The 17,282-nt window shown below is 54.4% G+C and overlaps 2 protein-coding genes across 3 annotated transcripts; one reads left to right on the top strand and one right to left on the bottom strand.

The window, feature by feature from the left end:
- The first annotated feature begins 2,592 nt into the window (after positions 1–2,592).
- Positions 2,593–9,631, top strand: TNNC2 (troponin C2, fast skeletal type). 2 transcript variants are annotated; one of them, XM_081011664.1, is made up of 6 exons: positions 2,593–2,745; positions 4,184–4,235; positions 5,464–5,607; positions 5,705–5,819; positions 8,196–8,332; positions 9,344–9,631. In XM_081011664.1, exons 1-6 carry the CDS (start codon positions 2,743–2,745, stop codon positions 9,373–9,375), a joined length of 483 nt encoding a protein of 160 aa, XP_080867790.1. In that variant the 5' UTR covers positions 2,593–2,742; the 3' UTR covers positions 9,376–9,631. The 2 variants fall into 2 exon arrangements, with proteins under 2 accessions (XP_080867790.1, XP_080867789.1); XM_081011663.1 differs by having other exon boundaries at positions 2,623–2,754.
- A 1,791-nt stretch (positions 9,632–11,422) lies between these two features.
- On the bottom strand, positions 11,423–17,079 carry UBE2C (ubiquitin conjugating enzyme E2 C). The gene is made up of 6 exons (XM_081011698.1): positions 16,964–17,079; positions 16,454–16,481; positions 15,177–15,263; positions 12,786–12,990; positions 12,210–12,269; positions 11,423–11,661 (listed from the first exon to the last, which is right to left on the bottom strand). Exons 1-6 carry the CDS (start codon positions 17,056–17,058, stop codon positions 11,603–11,605), a joined length of 534 nt encoding a protein of 177 aa, XP_080867824.1. The 5' UTR covers positions 17,059–17,079; the 3' UTR covers positions 11,423–11,602.
- Between the last annotated feature and the right edge of the window lie 203 nt (positions 17,080–17,282).

Here is a 17,282-nt window from a genome sequence, read left to right on the forward strand (position 1 = left end):
AACCCCACGTGGAATAAAGTCAGATCAGAGAAATTCTTTTAACTAGAAAGAAACTAAGGAAACCCTGGAGGTCATAAACAGGAGTAAACAGGAGAGGCAGGATGGCAGTATTTACCATCTCTTTGTGAACTCTCTTCCTGGCCCTTAAGATCTATGTAAAGATTAACAAACTACATCAAAGAAGCTACCTACTATCTTTATGTACTGCGGATGCCCGGTGAAGCAACTGGCCTGTGTTTAGAATGCTTATACGTGCCTGTCAGGTGTAGAGAAAGCAAATGGCAGAAATGGAGAGGCTTGTGGGATTTGATCAGAAACTATTGTCAATGAATCAAACCCAGTCAACGCAATGCTTTCATCGCGGACACCATGGCTTGCTTCATATTTCATAATTCCTCATAGCAATCCCACCTGACCCCCCACACTCTGGATATTTGCACCCCTACATTGGAGCCTCTTCCAACTCTACGATTCTATGCCCTTCCGGAGAGGCTTTCGGTTGTCCCAGGTGCCCTCGAGGTGGAGGAGAGGATGGCAAACTTTCCTCCTGTGAATTTTCTTAAGCAAACTTTCCGGAGGAGCCACATGGGGAAGCTGCCAGCGCTTTGACACTTGAGCCCCCTGCAGTGTGTGTGTGTGAGGGGCTGTTCTGGGGCACATGGCAGGAGCTGGGGGGGGGGGGAGGTGGCATTTCCAGAACACAAGCCCTGCCAGTCCTGAAAACTTTTTAAACGCCTTTCCAAGAAGCCAACAAGCGAATCCCCTCTGGTGCCAGAACCCTGCAACTCTGCCAGGTTCCTTTGTTGTGCCTTCAATCTGGTGAGGGTTCAAGGTGTATTTGTGGGGGGGGGGGGAGAGACTAGACCCCCCCCACTGCCACTTCTCTGCCTTATTTAGGAAGCTGCTCTGCTGGCCTCCTCAGCAGCTTTCCTTAGGAATGTCTATTAATAGGGGAAGCGGACGGGGGCAGCCAGCTGCTCCCTTCCATCAGGAGAGGACCGTTCCACAACATGGGTCTCTGGCGACGTCAGAGAAGTTTATAACATGATGCACAGCCTGGAGAAATGGGGCGGAGGAAACCTTTTCTCCTTCTCTCCCATGAAGCTGAATGTTGGGCAGATGAAAGGAAGGGCTTCTTCAGGCAGCACGGAAATTAAACTCTGGAACTCCTTCCTGCAGGACCCAGGGATGACTCACGCGGGAGGAGAAGGCTCTGGAGAGCTCCTAGCCAGGATGGCTCTGCTCTGCCTCTACAGTTGGACACAGAAATGATCCTGAATCCCTACTGCTGGGAGCCACAGGACAGGGCAGCTGCTCTCTTGCTGAGATCCTGCTAGCTGGTTTCCGATAATAGCCACCCTTCACAGGATGCTGGACTAGGGGGGCCTCTGGCTCTTCTGATGTGTCTTGTGGTCAGTGACTTTCCATGGACTGAGGCTGGGAAGTTTGGGAAGGAGAGAGAAAGGGTCCCGCAGATTCCATGCTCTCTGGCCTTCTTCCTATTTCACACACGACTTCCCTCAGAGCCACGGAGGAAACGGGATCCCTTTGTAAATAAGTGACAGCAGGGGGGCCTCCACTGCTTGGGTGCCCAGCAGCTTAGCAAAAGAAACAGTGTGCTCCCAGCCCTTAGTCTAGGCCTTATTACCTGAGCCCTGTTCCACAGCGTTTGATAGTTTCATTTACATACATTCATTCGAAATAAGATGGGGTATGTACTCTTTTTCATTGCTGTTTGTATTATAGTTTATAATTTTTGTAAAGTGATATGTGCATGCAGGTCATCGTCTGTAAAATTTTATTTTCAGTTTATGAAGCAATTCTACATCCTCCCACCACGCTGACGAAGAATTTTACGAAACAGTAGTCAATATCCGGAATAACTGTTCAGTGTTGGACATTATATTTGCTGAATACACAAAGCTTCACAACTTGTCTTTCATCGTACAAAGTCTGGTACTTCGCTTCATTTAAAGATTTCCAGAGACTTTGAGACTAAAGATTTCATTCTGGACTTGTTATGGTTTGAAGGAATTCTATAAAAGATTGTCTGTTGTGTATGTACATGGTCACCGTGTTGCCTAGACATTGCTGACTTAGCCTAGGCAGACCTGGGAGGGGAGCCCCACCCCCAGAACAGGCCATTCCTCCACTTGGATGGGCCAGGAGGATACTCAGGAGAGCAGGTTGTGTTTCAGGACTTCCCAGCCCTCCCTCCATCCTCAATATATGGGATGCTTGTGTCTGGAGACGGAGGAGAACACCCACGGCTTTGTCCCTGCTATTTTTAACCCCCTGCTGGCCTGGGGCAGGTGTGCTCAGCGGACGGGCATGTACAGTCTGTGGGCAGCCTGCCTCCAGCTCCTTATCCTTCTCTCGGGGAGGTGTTGGGTTTCTCCCCCCAGGGCACCCGGACCCTCCCCGCCTCCTCCTCTTCCTCCTCCAGCCTCCCCTGCTGCTGAGGATGGACGCAGCCAGGAGTGGCTTGGCTAAATTTGGCTAAAATGCCCCGCCGGCCAATGAGCAGACAGGGAGGGAGGCGATTGGCTCTCCGGAGACCCGCCTCCCGGCAGCGTCCAATGGCGAGGGCCTGGGCAGGGCCCCGCCCAGCGGGCAGAGTACAAATGGCCCTGCCAGAAGCTGCGGAGAAGCTTTCTTCCGTCGTCCGCTGGGGAGTGGAGTGGAGCGGACGCGCCGGGTCTCTTTCTCTCTGTGGGTTGCTGTGGGGTCTTTCCTGCCAACATGGTAAGCATGGTAAGACATGGGCACGTGTGCCCATTTTTGACGGCGGCGCCCAGGACGGTGGGAGACACATCTCCTCCCGGGATGCCGGACCGGGCCGCGGATCGTGCGCAGGTGGTGAGATGGACTGGTTGTTCGCGCGTCCGATGGGACAGGCCGGCGCCGGGGCCCAGGACCAGCACAGACCGTGGCGGGAGACGTGGCCAGGACACAAGCACGGCTCCCGGCGGAGCTGCCCTGTGTGGGGCCGAAGGGCAGGAGTGGCCCTTTGGCTGAGGCTGCAGGGGAGACTGGAGGGGGGGCTGGGAGGGGCAAGGAAAAAGGCCGGGGGTGGGGATGGGGTCTTCTTTATTACTGCCCCCGTGGAGAGGGAGGGTGAAGAGGTCAACCGTGGCTCGGGGTGTTGGGGGGCGGTTTTTGCTGGAAGAGAGATGGGGGCAAATGGGGAATCTGCTTGGATCTGGGCGGGTGGTGGGCTGCCCTTGGGGGCACTGCACCCCTCGCAAAGCCTGGCCAAGGACACGAAGTTTGGAGCCGGATGGCCGTGGAGAAAGCCAAGCCGCCGGTCATGAGAACCGGCCGGGAATCCTGCCTGCCCGCCGGCCGCTGAGCTGCAAGACCCGGCTCGAAGGAGTAACCCAATCCGCCATCCGACAGGTGCTGGAGCAGCTGGCTGTCGGCCTGCTTGGCACCCTAGAAGGAGGCAGCCGGCGGGCGCTGCTAAGAATAGCATCCGGCGGTCAAGGAGCACCATCCTCTCCTCTGGCCAGCCGCTGCGGGCGCCGGGAGGCCCCTCTCTCAGGACCCAGGAATCCTGGCAAAGTCCAAAGGAGCCTGGGGCTGCTGCGCAAGTTGGGGCCAAAGCTTGCTGCCTCTGCCAGGGGGCCCTGGGACCTTGGCACTGCAAACGGCCTTCCATGGGGACCCACGCAGGGGCTGCTCAGGGAGCAACTGCCTTTGTGGATATGGGCCGCCCAGCCTCTCGAGAGCAAGGGATGCTCTTACGGAATCGGAAGGGACCCCGCCGGGTCATCTACTCCAACCCCGCTGCAATGCAGGAGCCACAACGGGAATCCCAGCGCTCCTTCTGTCTCCTGTTGCAAGCTCCTGGCACTAGCAACCCCAGCCGCGGTGGGTTGGGTGCCATGAATCCCCTTCGGCTGTGCCGCCAGCAGGATGCCAGGCAGAGCAAGCCAAGGCCAAAGTTGGGTTGGCGCTCCAGTGGCTGGCAGTCACCTTTCTGGTGATGCCAAGAGAAGGGGCTCTTTGTGGGCTGGGGGAAGAAAGTATCGGGAGAGAAGCAAACACCTGAGGAGGAGTTGGCAGCAGCGGCAATGGCAGAGTGGACTGCAGGTAGCAGGAGTGGGCAGGGTATCCCTGGGCATGGCCCCGGCTGGGCCGGACTCTGCTCCCTTGGTGACTTCTTCCCCTTGCCTTGCAGACAGACCAGCAGGCGGAAGCCCGGTCCTTCCTCACTGAGGAAATGATCGCGGGTGAGTTGAGGGGCATCCCGGGTGGCGCGGGCACAGCGGGCACCCTGACTCGGCCGAGGGGCAAAGTGGCTGCGTTGGATGTGGGCCAACTAGGGAGGAAGGCGGGGTAACCACAAAACGTCATAAACTAGTACTTTATTTGCTGGCACCCTGAGAGACAGTGTGGTATAGTGGTTAGTGTGTTGGACGAGGACCTGGAAGAGACCTGGTACAACTCCCTACGCAGCCATGAAGCTCCCCGGGTGTGGCCTCGGGTCACTGCCTCCCGGCTTGACCTATCTCACAGGGTTGTTGTGGAGATAAAAGTGGGAGGCGAAGCCATTTATACCCTCTTGAGCTCTTTGGAGAAAGAAAGGAAAAGGTTGGATATAAACGTAAGACTAGTAAGAATTAATATCCATGCCCAGCCATTCCACAAGTGGCTTTGGAGGCTCAGAGGATTAACAGATCCCATGATGGGTGGGGGGGGGGAGGCACCCCCTCTTCAAGCACCCAAAATATTGCCAAGCCCCTCCAAAATGGACCCCTAAATTGCAACCAAGCAACCATCTTCCTCTCATTTGAATGGCTCCTGAATCTCCAGCTGCACACACAGAAGGGGAACGCCTGGAATGGGGAGGTCCAGGGCGGAGAGGCGGTTGCTGCTGCCCCTAAGTGTGGGCCTGCTGCCCCCTGCAGTTCTGACCTTGTGCTTAGCAGTTTGCCCCACCCTAGACATCCCCTGGCCAAGGACTCCCTGCCACCTCTGCCTGTGGGTTGTGTGAGGTTTGAAGCATTACCACTTGGGGAGGGGTTGCCCTTCTCCGTTCCATTCTCTGCCTGAACAGAGCAGGGATTGTGTGCATGCATGGGGGGGGGGTTGTTGTTTTGGGGCCCCCCACCAAAGGAGCTGATCCCACCTGCAGAAGCTCCATGAGATTTTCCATAGAATGACACCTTCAGGCTAAAAGGCAGAGGGGTCTGCATTGTGGGCAGATGGTTTTTCTATTATTCTTTTCAGCCCGTTGGCAATCCCATTCCCTCCTCTCATCCTTTGGCCCTTTAGAAAGAATGAAAATGTTAGAATTGTAGTCAGAAGAGACCCCTAGTGGTCATCCAGCCCAACCCCTGCCACTCAGGGCTTGCGGGATCTGGGAAACCTCCAAGCTGACTTGGATGTTGGCCCAAACTTTGCTCTGGTTCCTGCCAGGCTCACTCCCTAACCCCCCGCTCTCTCTCCCCCCTGCAGAGTTCAAGGCCGCCTTTGACATGTTTGACGCGGACGGGGGCGGCGACATCAGCACCAAGGAGTTGGGCACCGTCATGAGGATGCTGGGGCAGACGCCCACCAAAGAGGAGCTGGACGCCATCATAGAGGAGGTGGATGAGGATGGTGAGGAGGGGGCTGCATCTGAGGGGGGGGTGAAGGGAGGCTGAGGGGGGGCCGGAGGGGGCAACCCTCACCCTTCTCCCGGGGACCCTCCCTGCAGGCAGCGGAACCATCGACTTCGAGGAGTTCTTGGTCATGATGGTGCGCCAGATGAAAGAGGATGCCAAGGGGAAAAGTGAGGAGGAGCTGGCAGAGTGCTTCCGCATCTTTGACAGGTGAGGCCGAGATGGGGGGGCAGCAGAAGCCCCTCCTGCCTGGAGAAGGGCTTTTTTAAAGGCTGAACAGCTGGGGCAATGTTCAGATCACACACAGAGATACTTATGCTCTGCCAAGACCCCCATTCAAAGCTCCTTATGGCAGCTGCACTGGCACTGAGTCATAGAACTACAGAACTGGAAGGGGTCCCCCAAAGGTCCTCTAGTCCAACCCCCTACAGCGCAGGAATCACAGCTAAGGCATCCTTGGCAGGTGACCACCCGACCTCTGCGCAAAAGCCTCCAGCGAAGGAGAGTCCGCTCCACCGTCAAATGACCCTTATTGTCAAAACAAATGCGGTGTGGTATAGTGGTTAGAGTGTCGGATGAGGACCTGGGAGACCAGGTCCTCATCCGCTGGGAAGCTCCCCGGGTGTCGCTGCCTCTCAGCCTGACCTACCTCACAGGGTTGTTGTGGGGATGGAGAGCAGGAGAACAACGTAGACCACCTGGACCTCCTTGGAGGAGAAAGGTGGACTACAGATGAAGTCAGTATATAAGTTCTGTCTGTGGGACTCTGGGTCTGTTGATGTGGATTTGACCAGGAGAGTTCCCCGGGTCAGGATTGCAAACCAGGAAGGGGTGGGCACCCGCTGTGGTTCCCTCCTGCATTTGGACAAAGTAGAATATTGCCTTCTCCATCACCAACCATCCAAGCTGGGGCACCACAGAACTGAGATTTCCCCACCTGCAGCTCTTCCCAAAGCTGGCTTTCGCACCCAGAGCCCAAGCAGAGAGTGAGCTGCAGTTGCCGCAGAAGCTGCCTCTTCTCCTGTTACCTGGAGGCTAATTCTGTCCGGTCTCCTTTTTCACCTCCCGGCAAACACTGGCAGCTTTTGAGGAAGGAGGAGCTTGGCTAGGCGAATGCCGGGCACAATGGATAGGGGCTCCTCCTGCCCCCGCAGAGGCAGAGGACTTGGCTGAGCTAAGTGTGAAAGGTGCAGAAGGGGGTCCGGGAACCTCAGGGGACCCAGTGATCCTGGCTGCCCAGACACCATCTCCCTTCACTGCTTGGTCCCTGCCCAGCTGGTGCCAGGCTTGGAGGGGAAGAGTTGGGAGTCACCAACCCTGGGGTGCTTGTGTGGAGTCAGAAGGCCACATGCAGTCTCATCCTGGCACGCCAGTGGGGAGCCTTCCCTCCCCACCAGTCTGCCACAGGCCAACCCATCCAAAACCCACACATTGGCTCCATCCAGAGAAGTGGGGTAGGGGGCACCTGCCCGGTTCCACCCCACAAGCCGGTTGTGCAGCCAACAAACCAATGGAATCCAGACAAGACAGAAGCTCTGTGGGTGATGGGCTCGCCAATCTGGGCGCTGGTGGGCATCTTGTTCTAGACAGGGTGGCACTGCCCTCAAAGGAGCAGGCGCGTAGCTTGGGGGGTGCTCCTTGAATCGCCTTTGGCCTCGGTGATCTTTGCTCTGCTACTTCAGGGTCAGCTCTTGCAATGCTCTTTGCAGGAGACTTCCTGGCAGGGAGAATATCAACTCTGAGAACAATTCCACCCATCGCTGCTTGTCTCCTGGGCCCGTTTTAGGGCGTCAAGGCTGAAGGAACACCTCTTCCCACACCAAGCTGGCTGCCTTTTAAGATCTGCAGGAGGTGCTCTGCTAGGGACGGTTTCTTTCTTTTTTAAAAAATATTTTTTATTAATTTTAACATACAAATTATAATACATACCATAAAACTTCACCACTTATACAATCTTTTTTTGGACTTCCATCAGCACCTCTGATGATCCACCGTTTTGACCGCTTCTTATGCATTTTTTAAATTCATATTGCCTTTAATTATCTTAACTAACCATCCTCCCCTTTATCCATTTGTGCAATAGTTCCAATAATTCTCCTCACAAAACTTCTTGCAAACCTACAAACGTAGTCTGATCATCACAATTACTTTTCAAATAGTCTGTAAATTTACACCAGTCTTCTGTGAATTTCTGGTCCCGCAGATTTCAAATCCTTCCTGTTAGTTTATCTAGTTCTGCATAGTCCGTTAATTTCATCCTCCATTCCTCTTCTTCTTCTTCTTCTTCTTCTTCTTCTTCTTCTAGAGGGCTCTTTCTTGCCTTTCAACGTACTTCTCTGGTCTCCCCAACTTTAAGCATTGGAGGGCAGAGAAGCCATAACCCCCCCTTAGGAGAAGACCACAGAAACCACGTCCCCACAGAGTTGGAAGGGACCCACCGGGTCACCTGCCCCCGTTCCAGCCCCTCGATAGCCTTCTTAAACTGGGGTGCCCAGACCTGGCTCTGATCAGACTGCAGAGATGGGTTTAGATCAGGAGGAGCTCAGGGCTGCCTCCAACACTTCTCCTCCCCCCTCCCCAAAACAGGAATGGCGATGGCTTCCTGGACGCAGAGGAGCTGGTCGAGATCTTCCAGTTATCCGGAGAGCCTGTCACTGGAGAAGAGATCGAGGAGCTCATGAAGGATGGCGACAAAAACAACGATGGCCGGATCGACTTTGATGGTGAGTGGGTCAGCCAGCCTTTCTTTGGAGCTGGAGAGGGTGGGGTGTCCGGCCAGCTCTGTGATCCTTCCGCCAGCCCCACAGGCTCCCTGTCCTACTGGGCAGGGCCCTCAAGGCACACACAGCCCCCCCTCAAGCAGAATACGAATCTTATATACAAACAAGTAAATCCCTGCTGGTGAGGCTCGCTGACCTCCCGGAAAAGCAAAAATTGGACCTTTCTCTGTTAGGCAAAGATCATAAGACGACCCGGATGATCGCCAGATTCTGTGTACAGATCTGTAGGCGCAGATCCCCCCCCCCCAACCCAAACTAGTTTGTTAAGAAAATCCCCAAACTCGGTTCCATGGGTGACTCTGGGTCATCTCTCTGTGGTAGCTTATCTTAAAAGTTTTCAGTGTCTATATGCTTATCACATTTATAAATTTTAAATTTATTGTTGTACATTGTTTTAAATGTTTGCTTTCCTTCTGGGATTCTACCCCCAAGTGTGTTTTATAAGCTGGTCTCAGGCCGTAATAAATCATCTATCTATCTAAACAAGTAAATCAATTCCCAGCTTCGATGGATATACAGTGGTACCTCGGGTTACAGACGCTTCAGGTTACAGACTCCGCTAGCCCAGAAATATTACCTCGGGTTAAGAACTTTGCTTCAGGAGAACAGAAATCGTGTGGCGGCAGCGGGAGGCCCCATTAGCTAAGTGGTGCCTCAGGTTAAGAACAGTTTCAGGTTAAGTATGGACCTCCAGAATGAATTAAGTACTTAACCCGAGGTACCACTGTAATAATAATACCACTGTATTCTTCCCTCTTCCTTCCTGGGCTCTTGGCAACCTGGCCAGAGCCCTTCATCTGGGGGTGGGGTGGGGTTAGAGTCACAGCCAGCCCCGATCTTGGTGAGGTTGCTGCCCCCTTGAGATCCTGCTGCTCAGGACTGTGGTGTGTGGAGTCCGCGCTCCTTGGCCCCCTCCTGCCTCCGGACTGACCCGTCTTCCGTCTCCCCCCGCAGAGTTCCTGAAGATGATGGAGGGTGTGCAGTAAAGCGACTCAATACATTCCTGCAAAGCTGAGGGCCGCTGCCAGCCGCCAAGCCGGCCCCCTCTTGCCTCTGCTCCAGCCGCCAAGCCTCGCCTCGCCTTTTGAGCTGCCCCCACCCCTCCAGTCCTGTTCCGGCCTGCTGCTCCAACACAGCTCAGAGACTCGTTTCGGCTCCGCTTTGGGGGTGCCCACCGCCCCCCCAAGCCTGTGACGCTCTGTTTATAGCACTCAACACATCAATAAAGAGCAATGGACTGGAGCTGAGCATCGTCTGCAGTGGGGACCTGATCCAGACTCAGGGCGGGGGGAGGTTGATGGGAGCAGATGGCGGGGGCCTCCGGGTGTGGGTGGACCACGAATCCCACCCCCACCACCCCACATTGTGGGGGTTGGGCTAGATGGCCCTTGGGGTCCCTTTCAAACTCTGCAATCCTGTTTCCCTGAGCCCTGACCTTTGGGCCAGGCTGGCTCCTGGCAATGGGGGGAGCTGTAGTCCAGCAACCTGGAGGGGGCCACAGAACCCTCTCCCCTCTGGCCCCAATAAGCCCCCTGGAGTGGCTTGTAAATCAGGCAACCAGAAATGGGAGGGGTGGAGTCTTCTGGTGGGGCATACAGAGATCTTTTCCTGGGGCAGCTGCACACCGTGGGGGCCACATCTGCAAGAGAGTCAGTCCGTTTGTATTGAAGACAAATTGAGGTTCACTTCTCAATATCTGCTTGCAGATTTTAAACTGCGTCACTCCACTCCACTATAAATCTCAGGCAAACACCCAAAGTTCTTTGGCCCCAAAGACTCCAGCAGGCAGAGGTCTCAGCTGAAGGCTCGAAAAAGGCCAGAAAGGCCAGTTTGCTTCAGAAAAGCAACTGGAGCGACATTCAGGACCAACAACAGGACAGACCTGCATTGGAGGTTTCTTAGATAGCGGTTGTTGTGGCCACCAGCCAGGGATTCATAACAGGAGGCTGGGCTAGAGCAAGCACCCCCAAACTCGGCCCTCCTGCTGTTTTGGGACTACAACTCCCACCATCCCTAGCTAACAGGACCAGTGGTCAGGGATGATGGAAGTTGCAGTCCCAAAACATCTGGAGGGCCGAGTTTGGGGATGCATGGGCTAGAGCAGCCTTTCTCCACCTGTCGGTCCCCGGATGTTGTTGAACTACAACTCCCATCACCCCTAGGTAGCAAGGCCAGAGCTCAGGGATGATGGGAGTTGTAGTCCAACAACACCTGGGGACCCACAGGTTGAGAACCACTGGGTTAGAGCAGTGTTTCCCAACCTTGGGCCTCCAGCTGTTTTCGAACTACAATTCCCATCATCCCTGACCACTGGTCTTGCTATCTGAGGATTATGGGAGTTGTAGTCCAAAAACACCTGGAGGCCCAAGGTTGGGAAATGCCGGGTTAGAGGATGATCCTTGGGGGTTCCTCCCAAGCCGACAATGTGATGATGTCTTCTCCCATAACCAGCTCCTGGAATTCAAAGCTGCAAGAGGCAGCGAATGGCAGCCTCCTCAAGGGAACCGCCGTATTTTTCTGTGTATAAGACTCCTATTTTGGGGGAGTCAAATTTAAGAAAATGGGGGAGATGGCTCCATGTATAAGACGACCCCCACTCTTTAGCATAATTTTTAATGAAAAAAACCCTGGTCTTATACATGGAAAAGTACGGTAATCTAACCAGGGCGGGCGGGAAGAGTAGGAGATCCAGCAGGGCTTTTCTTAGGCAGTCTCAAGAACCCCTGCTATTTATTATTATTATTATTATTATTATTATTATTATTATTACTATTACTATTTATTAAATTTGTTAGTCGCTTTATCTTGGCCAAGGCCACTCTCCTGGCTGCCTACAAAACTTCCTCCCCAAGCCAGCAACCCACACTCGGGCTCCCAGGTGTAGAATGAAGTGTGGCCCCCCCCGGCCCAGTGGTCAGCCCCCTCTTGCGGCATCCATAGGGAGAGGTGCTCTGAGCTGACCCCCCCCACCTCTGGGTTTCAATATAGGGGGCCCAGGTGAGCAGCAGAAGCAGAGCAGGAACCAGGCGCCCGTTTAGAAAAAAACCCCCAAAAAGGAAACAGGTTTATTTATACATTAATCCACAGGACAAAATGCCAAATAAATTTAAAAACAAGTCTATAATACAGTGGCATTCACAGAGAAAGCGGTGCAAAGACGGACACAACACCAGGGGGGAGACGGAAGACAGGAGTGGGGCGGGGGGGGGGGCATCAGGTATCCTGGTTCTTCATATGCTTTGCATACGATTCGTGAAGGTATTTCTTGTAGGCTGCGGGGGGGGAGAGACACGGAAACGAAGGTCAGGGGAAGGAGGCGGGGGCTTCTGAATGGCTTTTGCATCCTGTGCAACGGCACCCCCCCAAAAAACCCCAAGACACTCCCCCTTCCCTCCCAAGGCCATGTCAAACGGGACTGCAATAGCAGTCGGGAGCTGGCGGAAGAGACAACCACACACCCCGATTTCCGTGGGGTGGGGGCAAAGGATCCGGCGCTGTGGCTTTGATTCTTCCTCCATAGCCACCCCCCAGGCTCACTTCTGTTGAGGACTCAAGTGGGGGGCTTCCTTGGGCCTCCAAACAGCCCCCGACACTCCCTTCTCCGCCCCAGTCTCAAGTGTCTCTGGCCCATTCTCTGCCTCCAAGTTCCAGAGGACTTTCCCCTGGCCCTCTGTACATGCTGCAAGGCACAGATCTTCGCAGCATCCTCTGGGGCTCAAAATGATGTGGGGAGGAGAGAAAAGGAGATCCAGAAAGACACCCCCCCCCCATCGCTATGCCTCCCTCCCTTGATGCATAATCTGAATTTTGAGACACCCACCTGCCTGGTCCTTCCAGAGCTCTGCAGCTTCCGTGTTCAGCGGACTCTCGACGTTTGGCTCTGCGGGGAGAGATTTGCCGTCAGGGCGGGGGCTGCGGTTGGCAAAGGCCCAAGACTACCGGGGGGGGGGGGGGAGAAATCCTTCAACTGCACCCCCTATGCTCCAGAAACAGGCCAGGGAACTCTTCCCAGCTCAGAAACCCCCACCAGATCCCACGGCCAAAGTTGCAGCCAGGAAGATCTTCTGAGCACAGCCCCAGGGGTGGGGGACAAAGGAGGGAAGGGACCCTCAAGGGTCATCCAGCCCAACCCAACCGTGGCTAAATCAGTTTGGGGTTTTCAGCGCCGCTGTTGAAGGAAAAACGAATGAGGCGCAGAGAACGGCTTTCATGCAAGAAAGATCATGCAAGCCCACCTTGAATTCTCAGGACAAGACCGGGTAGGAGTTCTTCAGGTAGAGCTGTGTGCTGGTTGTTTCACTGGGGCTGGAGGGTCCTGGCCGGACCCCAGGCCAGGTCTGGAGTTGGAGGGCAGGAGCAGCCCCCCAGCCCAAGGCCCCCAGCGCTTCTGACTCACCTCCCAGCAGACTCTGGATGGAGAGCAGGATGGTGCGGACGTCGTAGAGAGCCGACCACTTGTCCTTGAGGATGTCCAGGCAGATGTTCCCCTGCAGGTCCACGTTGGGGTGGTAGCAGGGGGTGAGGAATTTGATGGTGGGCGCGTTGTAAGGGTACCCGCTGGGGAACTCCAAGGACAGCTTGTACCTCAGGTCCTCATACACCTTTTGGAGGAAGGGGGCGGCAGAGGTTGGGTGAAGAGCAGAGAGGCATAAATCAGACACTGCATTCCATCTAATTATAAATATTTGCATTTATATTTCACCTTTTCTAAAGGCCCTCAAGGGAATGTACATAGTTCTTCCCTTCCTCATTTATTTTATTTTTTTTAAATATTTTTATTAAGTACAAATTAGAAAACATACATATTCACAACAAAAGAAAATACAAAAACCACAAAAAACATCTAACCAAGGTGAAAAAATGAGAGAATATTTTGTCTCTTTTCATATTTACAGTTATTTATACCTCTATAAAATGCTATTCACAATAAAGCAGTGAAATGAAAGATATCAGAAAAAAGAAAAAAAGAACAAAGAAATAAAGTAAAAGAAAAAGATCATAGGTGAAAATTTTAAAAAGTAGATAAGTACTCACAATACATAGCCGTTTCCCATCTATATTTATATTCAGTTGTATAATTTCATCTTGTCCTTATCTACCTTAAATAATAATTCCCTTCCTCACTGAATCCCCACAACAGCCCTGTGAGGGAGGCTAGGCTGAGAGGCAGGTGACTAGTCCTCAGTGTGAGCTTCATGGCCGAGTGGTATATCCCGCCCCAAGTCTGGCACACTAACCATTGCAACACGCTGCCTCCTGCCTCAAGGCAAGATTCCCAACTCCACTTGCTTCCACCCTTTCCCGTCACTGTCTGTGGGCTTCTAACTGTTCACTGTGAGAACAGAACGCTGCAGGAGATTCGGGACCCCTTTGACCTCAGGCAGCAGCCACTCCCTCTTGCCTTAAGCACGTGAAATCTGGCAGCAGTTTTCCTATATGCCTCATTTCCTAGGCAATCTCCAAACTGCTCTGCCCTCAGCGGCAGGACCCGGAAGGCTTCTGCAAGAGACGACAGTGGCCTGAACTTCAGTCTCTGCCTTCTAACCGCAGGATGCGGGCTAAATACACGGCCATAACAGAATGCACTTTGCACGTGCACAGAGGTCATGTTGCATTAATAACAACAATAATAGTAGTAGTGAAAATTGTATTTCTACCCACCCCTCCCCAGGCTTAGGGCAGCTAGCACCAATAAAGTCACAGTAAAAACATAATAGGGGGTAAAAAAGGGGGGGGGACCCAATTTAAAATACAGGTTAAAATGCAATTTAAAATGCAGCCTCATTTTAAAAGAAGCCCATAGATCAAGACCATAAGGGGAGGGAAACATAAGGGTCAGACCGTGTCCAATCCAAAGGCCAGGCGGAACAGCTCTGTCTTGCAGTCCCTGCGGAAAGATGTCAAGTCCCACAGGGCCTTAGTCTCTTGGGACAGAGCGTTCCACCAAGTCGGGGGCAGTGCTGAAAAGGCCCTGGCCCTAGTTGAGACCAGTCTAACCACCTTGCGACTTGGGACCTCCAAGGTGTTGTCATTTGTGGACCTTTAGGTCCTCCGTGGGGCAGACCAGGAGAGGTGGTCCCATAGGTACTTGGGTTCTAGGCTGCAGAGGGCTTTAAAGGTCCAAACCAGCACCTTCAGCCTGACCCTGTACTCCACCGGGAGCCAGTGCAGCTGGTAAAGCGCTGGATGAAAGTGATCCCGCAGCAAGGACCCCGTAAGGAGCCTCGCCGCGGCATTCTGCACCTGCTGGAATTTCTGGGTCAGCTTCAAGGGCAGCCCCACGTAGAGCGAGTTACAGTAATCAAGTCTGGAGGTGACCGTCGCATGGATCACTGTGGCCAGGTCAGTGCGGGAAAGGCAAGGGACCAACTGCTTAATACGGTGGAGATGGAAAAATGCCACCTTTGCTGTGGCTGCAACTTCTCTCACCAGCACCTTAAACCTGACCCTGGACTCCACTGGAGTAGACTGGGAACATTGCATGTTCCCAGGTCTGCGCAGCACTCCAGACACTGCCAAGCACCCGGGACCCTCAGATGGACATTGTTGTTCCCAGGACAAACGGATGATAGCAGCATGGCTCATTTGGGGTCCCTGCCTTACCCCCTGCCCCAGTTCTCACCCCACAGGGTGGCTGCACCTTGCGCATGGAAGGTTCTGGGTTCGATGCTGCGCATGGGGGAGACCCCCCTCCCCAGACCCTGGAGAACTGCTGCTGCTGCTTCCGCCTGTGAAGATGAGGCTGACCTCCGAGGCCCAAGGCTTCCTCCCCGCCGACCCAACTCACTGTCCCAGTTGCTCCATTAATGGTCCCGATCCACTTGAAGAGGTTGTCTGACTCTGGGAAGGCCGAGATCCCTTTATCCCCAGACATCTGCGTGGAGAAACAGGCAAGAGTGGCTGCTGAAGGGGGAACTGGGAGACGCTTTGCGGTTTGCTGGAAGCACTGGGCTGCCTCACCCAGGAGGGTGAAGGAAAACTGCCCTGGCCGGCTGACCCACATTCCTCCCCCGGGGCAACAGGGTGCCCCCCTCAGGCAGCGCACAGCCTCACAAGCTGCCCCTCCATTAGTAATGTTTAGGGAAGTTTTGAATGTTTGGAGTTTTATTCCATTTTCAGTGTCCTGTTGGGAGCCGCCCAGAGCGGCTGAGGAAAGCCAGCCAGATGGGTGGGGTATAAATAATAAAAAGTATTATTATTATTACTGCCCACAACACCCTCAGCAACTTGGGGCCAGTTTACCTAGGAGCTTGCCTTGCCTCCTATCTGCCCACTCAACCGCTTCGGACTGCGAATCGGGCCCTGTCACAGGCGCCCCATGATGCCCATTTTGCATTTGTAAGAATTCAGTTTTTCAGGGCAGCATCTGCACTTTGGAACTCCCTGCCACTTGAGATGAGACAGCTGTCTTCACTGAACACTTTATGGTGCCTGAGTGAGATATTTTAAATTTATCACCCACCTGGTTTTACTGCATCCATGTGTATTTTGTTTGGTTTGTCCTTGAGCAAGATAAAGTGACTAACAATTTCAACAGATAATAATGACAACATAGTTCTTGTTTAGACAAGTGGATGTGTTTCAATTTTCCCCAGCACATTGTTCTTGTAACCTTTTGTGTTTTAACTTATTTCTGTACTATTTTTTTGTGGGATTTTTTGTTCTTTTGACTTTTTCCTATACTGCGCTGAGGTTTTTAATTTTTATTAATTTTTTTATTCAGTTCTCATTTTCGTTCATTACATACATCTCAAATTCTTAACCTGTGCTGAGGTTTTCAGCTACAATCAAGTGAGGGTATAAATTGAATGAAGCAAGCAAAGAAATAGATGGAAGGCGACGCCCCGGCCCAGGGGCGCTGGCTCGGTTCTGGGCTGCTCAAGACATTCAAGATGGATCTTCCTCCTTCCCTGGCAGAGCCAAGGCACCCCATCCCCCCCTTACTCGGCCGGGACCCTTAAAGGGCATCCATCCTGGGCAGAAGGCAGGAAGCTCCCAGCCCCCTCTGGGCTCCCCATGCAGAAGCAGAGCAGCAGTTCAAGGGCTGCTGAAAGGGCGACTCACCATCAAAGTCATCAGCTCCTGCTGCAGCCTGTGGGGCGGAGACGGGGAAAGAGGGTTAGATCGGCAGCAGCAGGGCGGGGTCCGGAAAGAGAAGGTCCGCAGGGGGCACTCTGCCCGCGCCCCGGAGCCCCCTTGCCCCCGCAAACAGGAAGAAGCACGGCGGCACTCTGCAGGCGCTCAGGAGCCCGGCAACCTCCCCCCTCCCCCCCTCCCGGAAGGGCCGCCTAGGCACTCTGCAGGCGCTCAGAAGCCCCCTTCCCCCCGCAAACAGGAAGGGTCTCCCAGGCAATCTGCACACGCCCAGGAGCCCGAGGGCCAACCTCCTTCCCCCCTACAGGAAGAAGCACGGAGGCACTCTGCCCGCGCCCCGGAGCCCCCTTGCCCCCGCACGCAGGAAGAAGCACGGCGGAACTCTGCAGGCGCTCAGGAGCCCGGCAACCTCCCCCCTACAGGAAGGGCCGGCTAGGCACTCTGCCCGCGCCCCGGAGCCCCCTTGCCCCTTCCCCCTACCTGCTCCGGACGGAGCCCCGGGCGGCGGCGCTGCCGGGCTCGGCGGCCTTCGTGGCGTGGCGGGCGGCGGCGGGGTCGGCGTTCTGCGAGGCCATGGCGGGCTGCGCGGGTCGGGCGGCGCCTCTTCCTCTTCCTCGCCGGCAGCAGCCGCCCCAGTTTGAATGTTGCAAAGCTCCGCCGCAGCGGCCAATCAGCGCCGCGCTGGCCTTCGATCCGCCCAATGGGAGCGCCTGGAAACGGGCGGCGGGCGCGGCGGGAGGAGGCCGCTCATTGGCTGCCCGGGTCCGATTCGGAAAGAAGGAAGCCGGGGGCGGGGCTC

The sequence above is a fragment of the Podarcis pityusensis genome (assembly GCF_964106645.2).
Source record: "Podarcis pityusensis genome assembly, chromosome: 6".
In the NCBI taxonomy this organism is placed as follows: Eukaryota; Metazoa; Chordata; class Lepidosauria; order Squamata; family Lacertidae; genus Podarcis; species Podarcis pityusensis.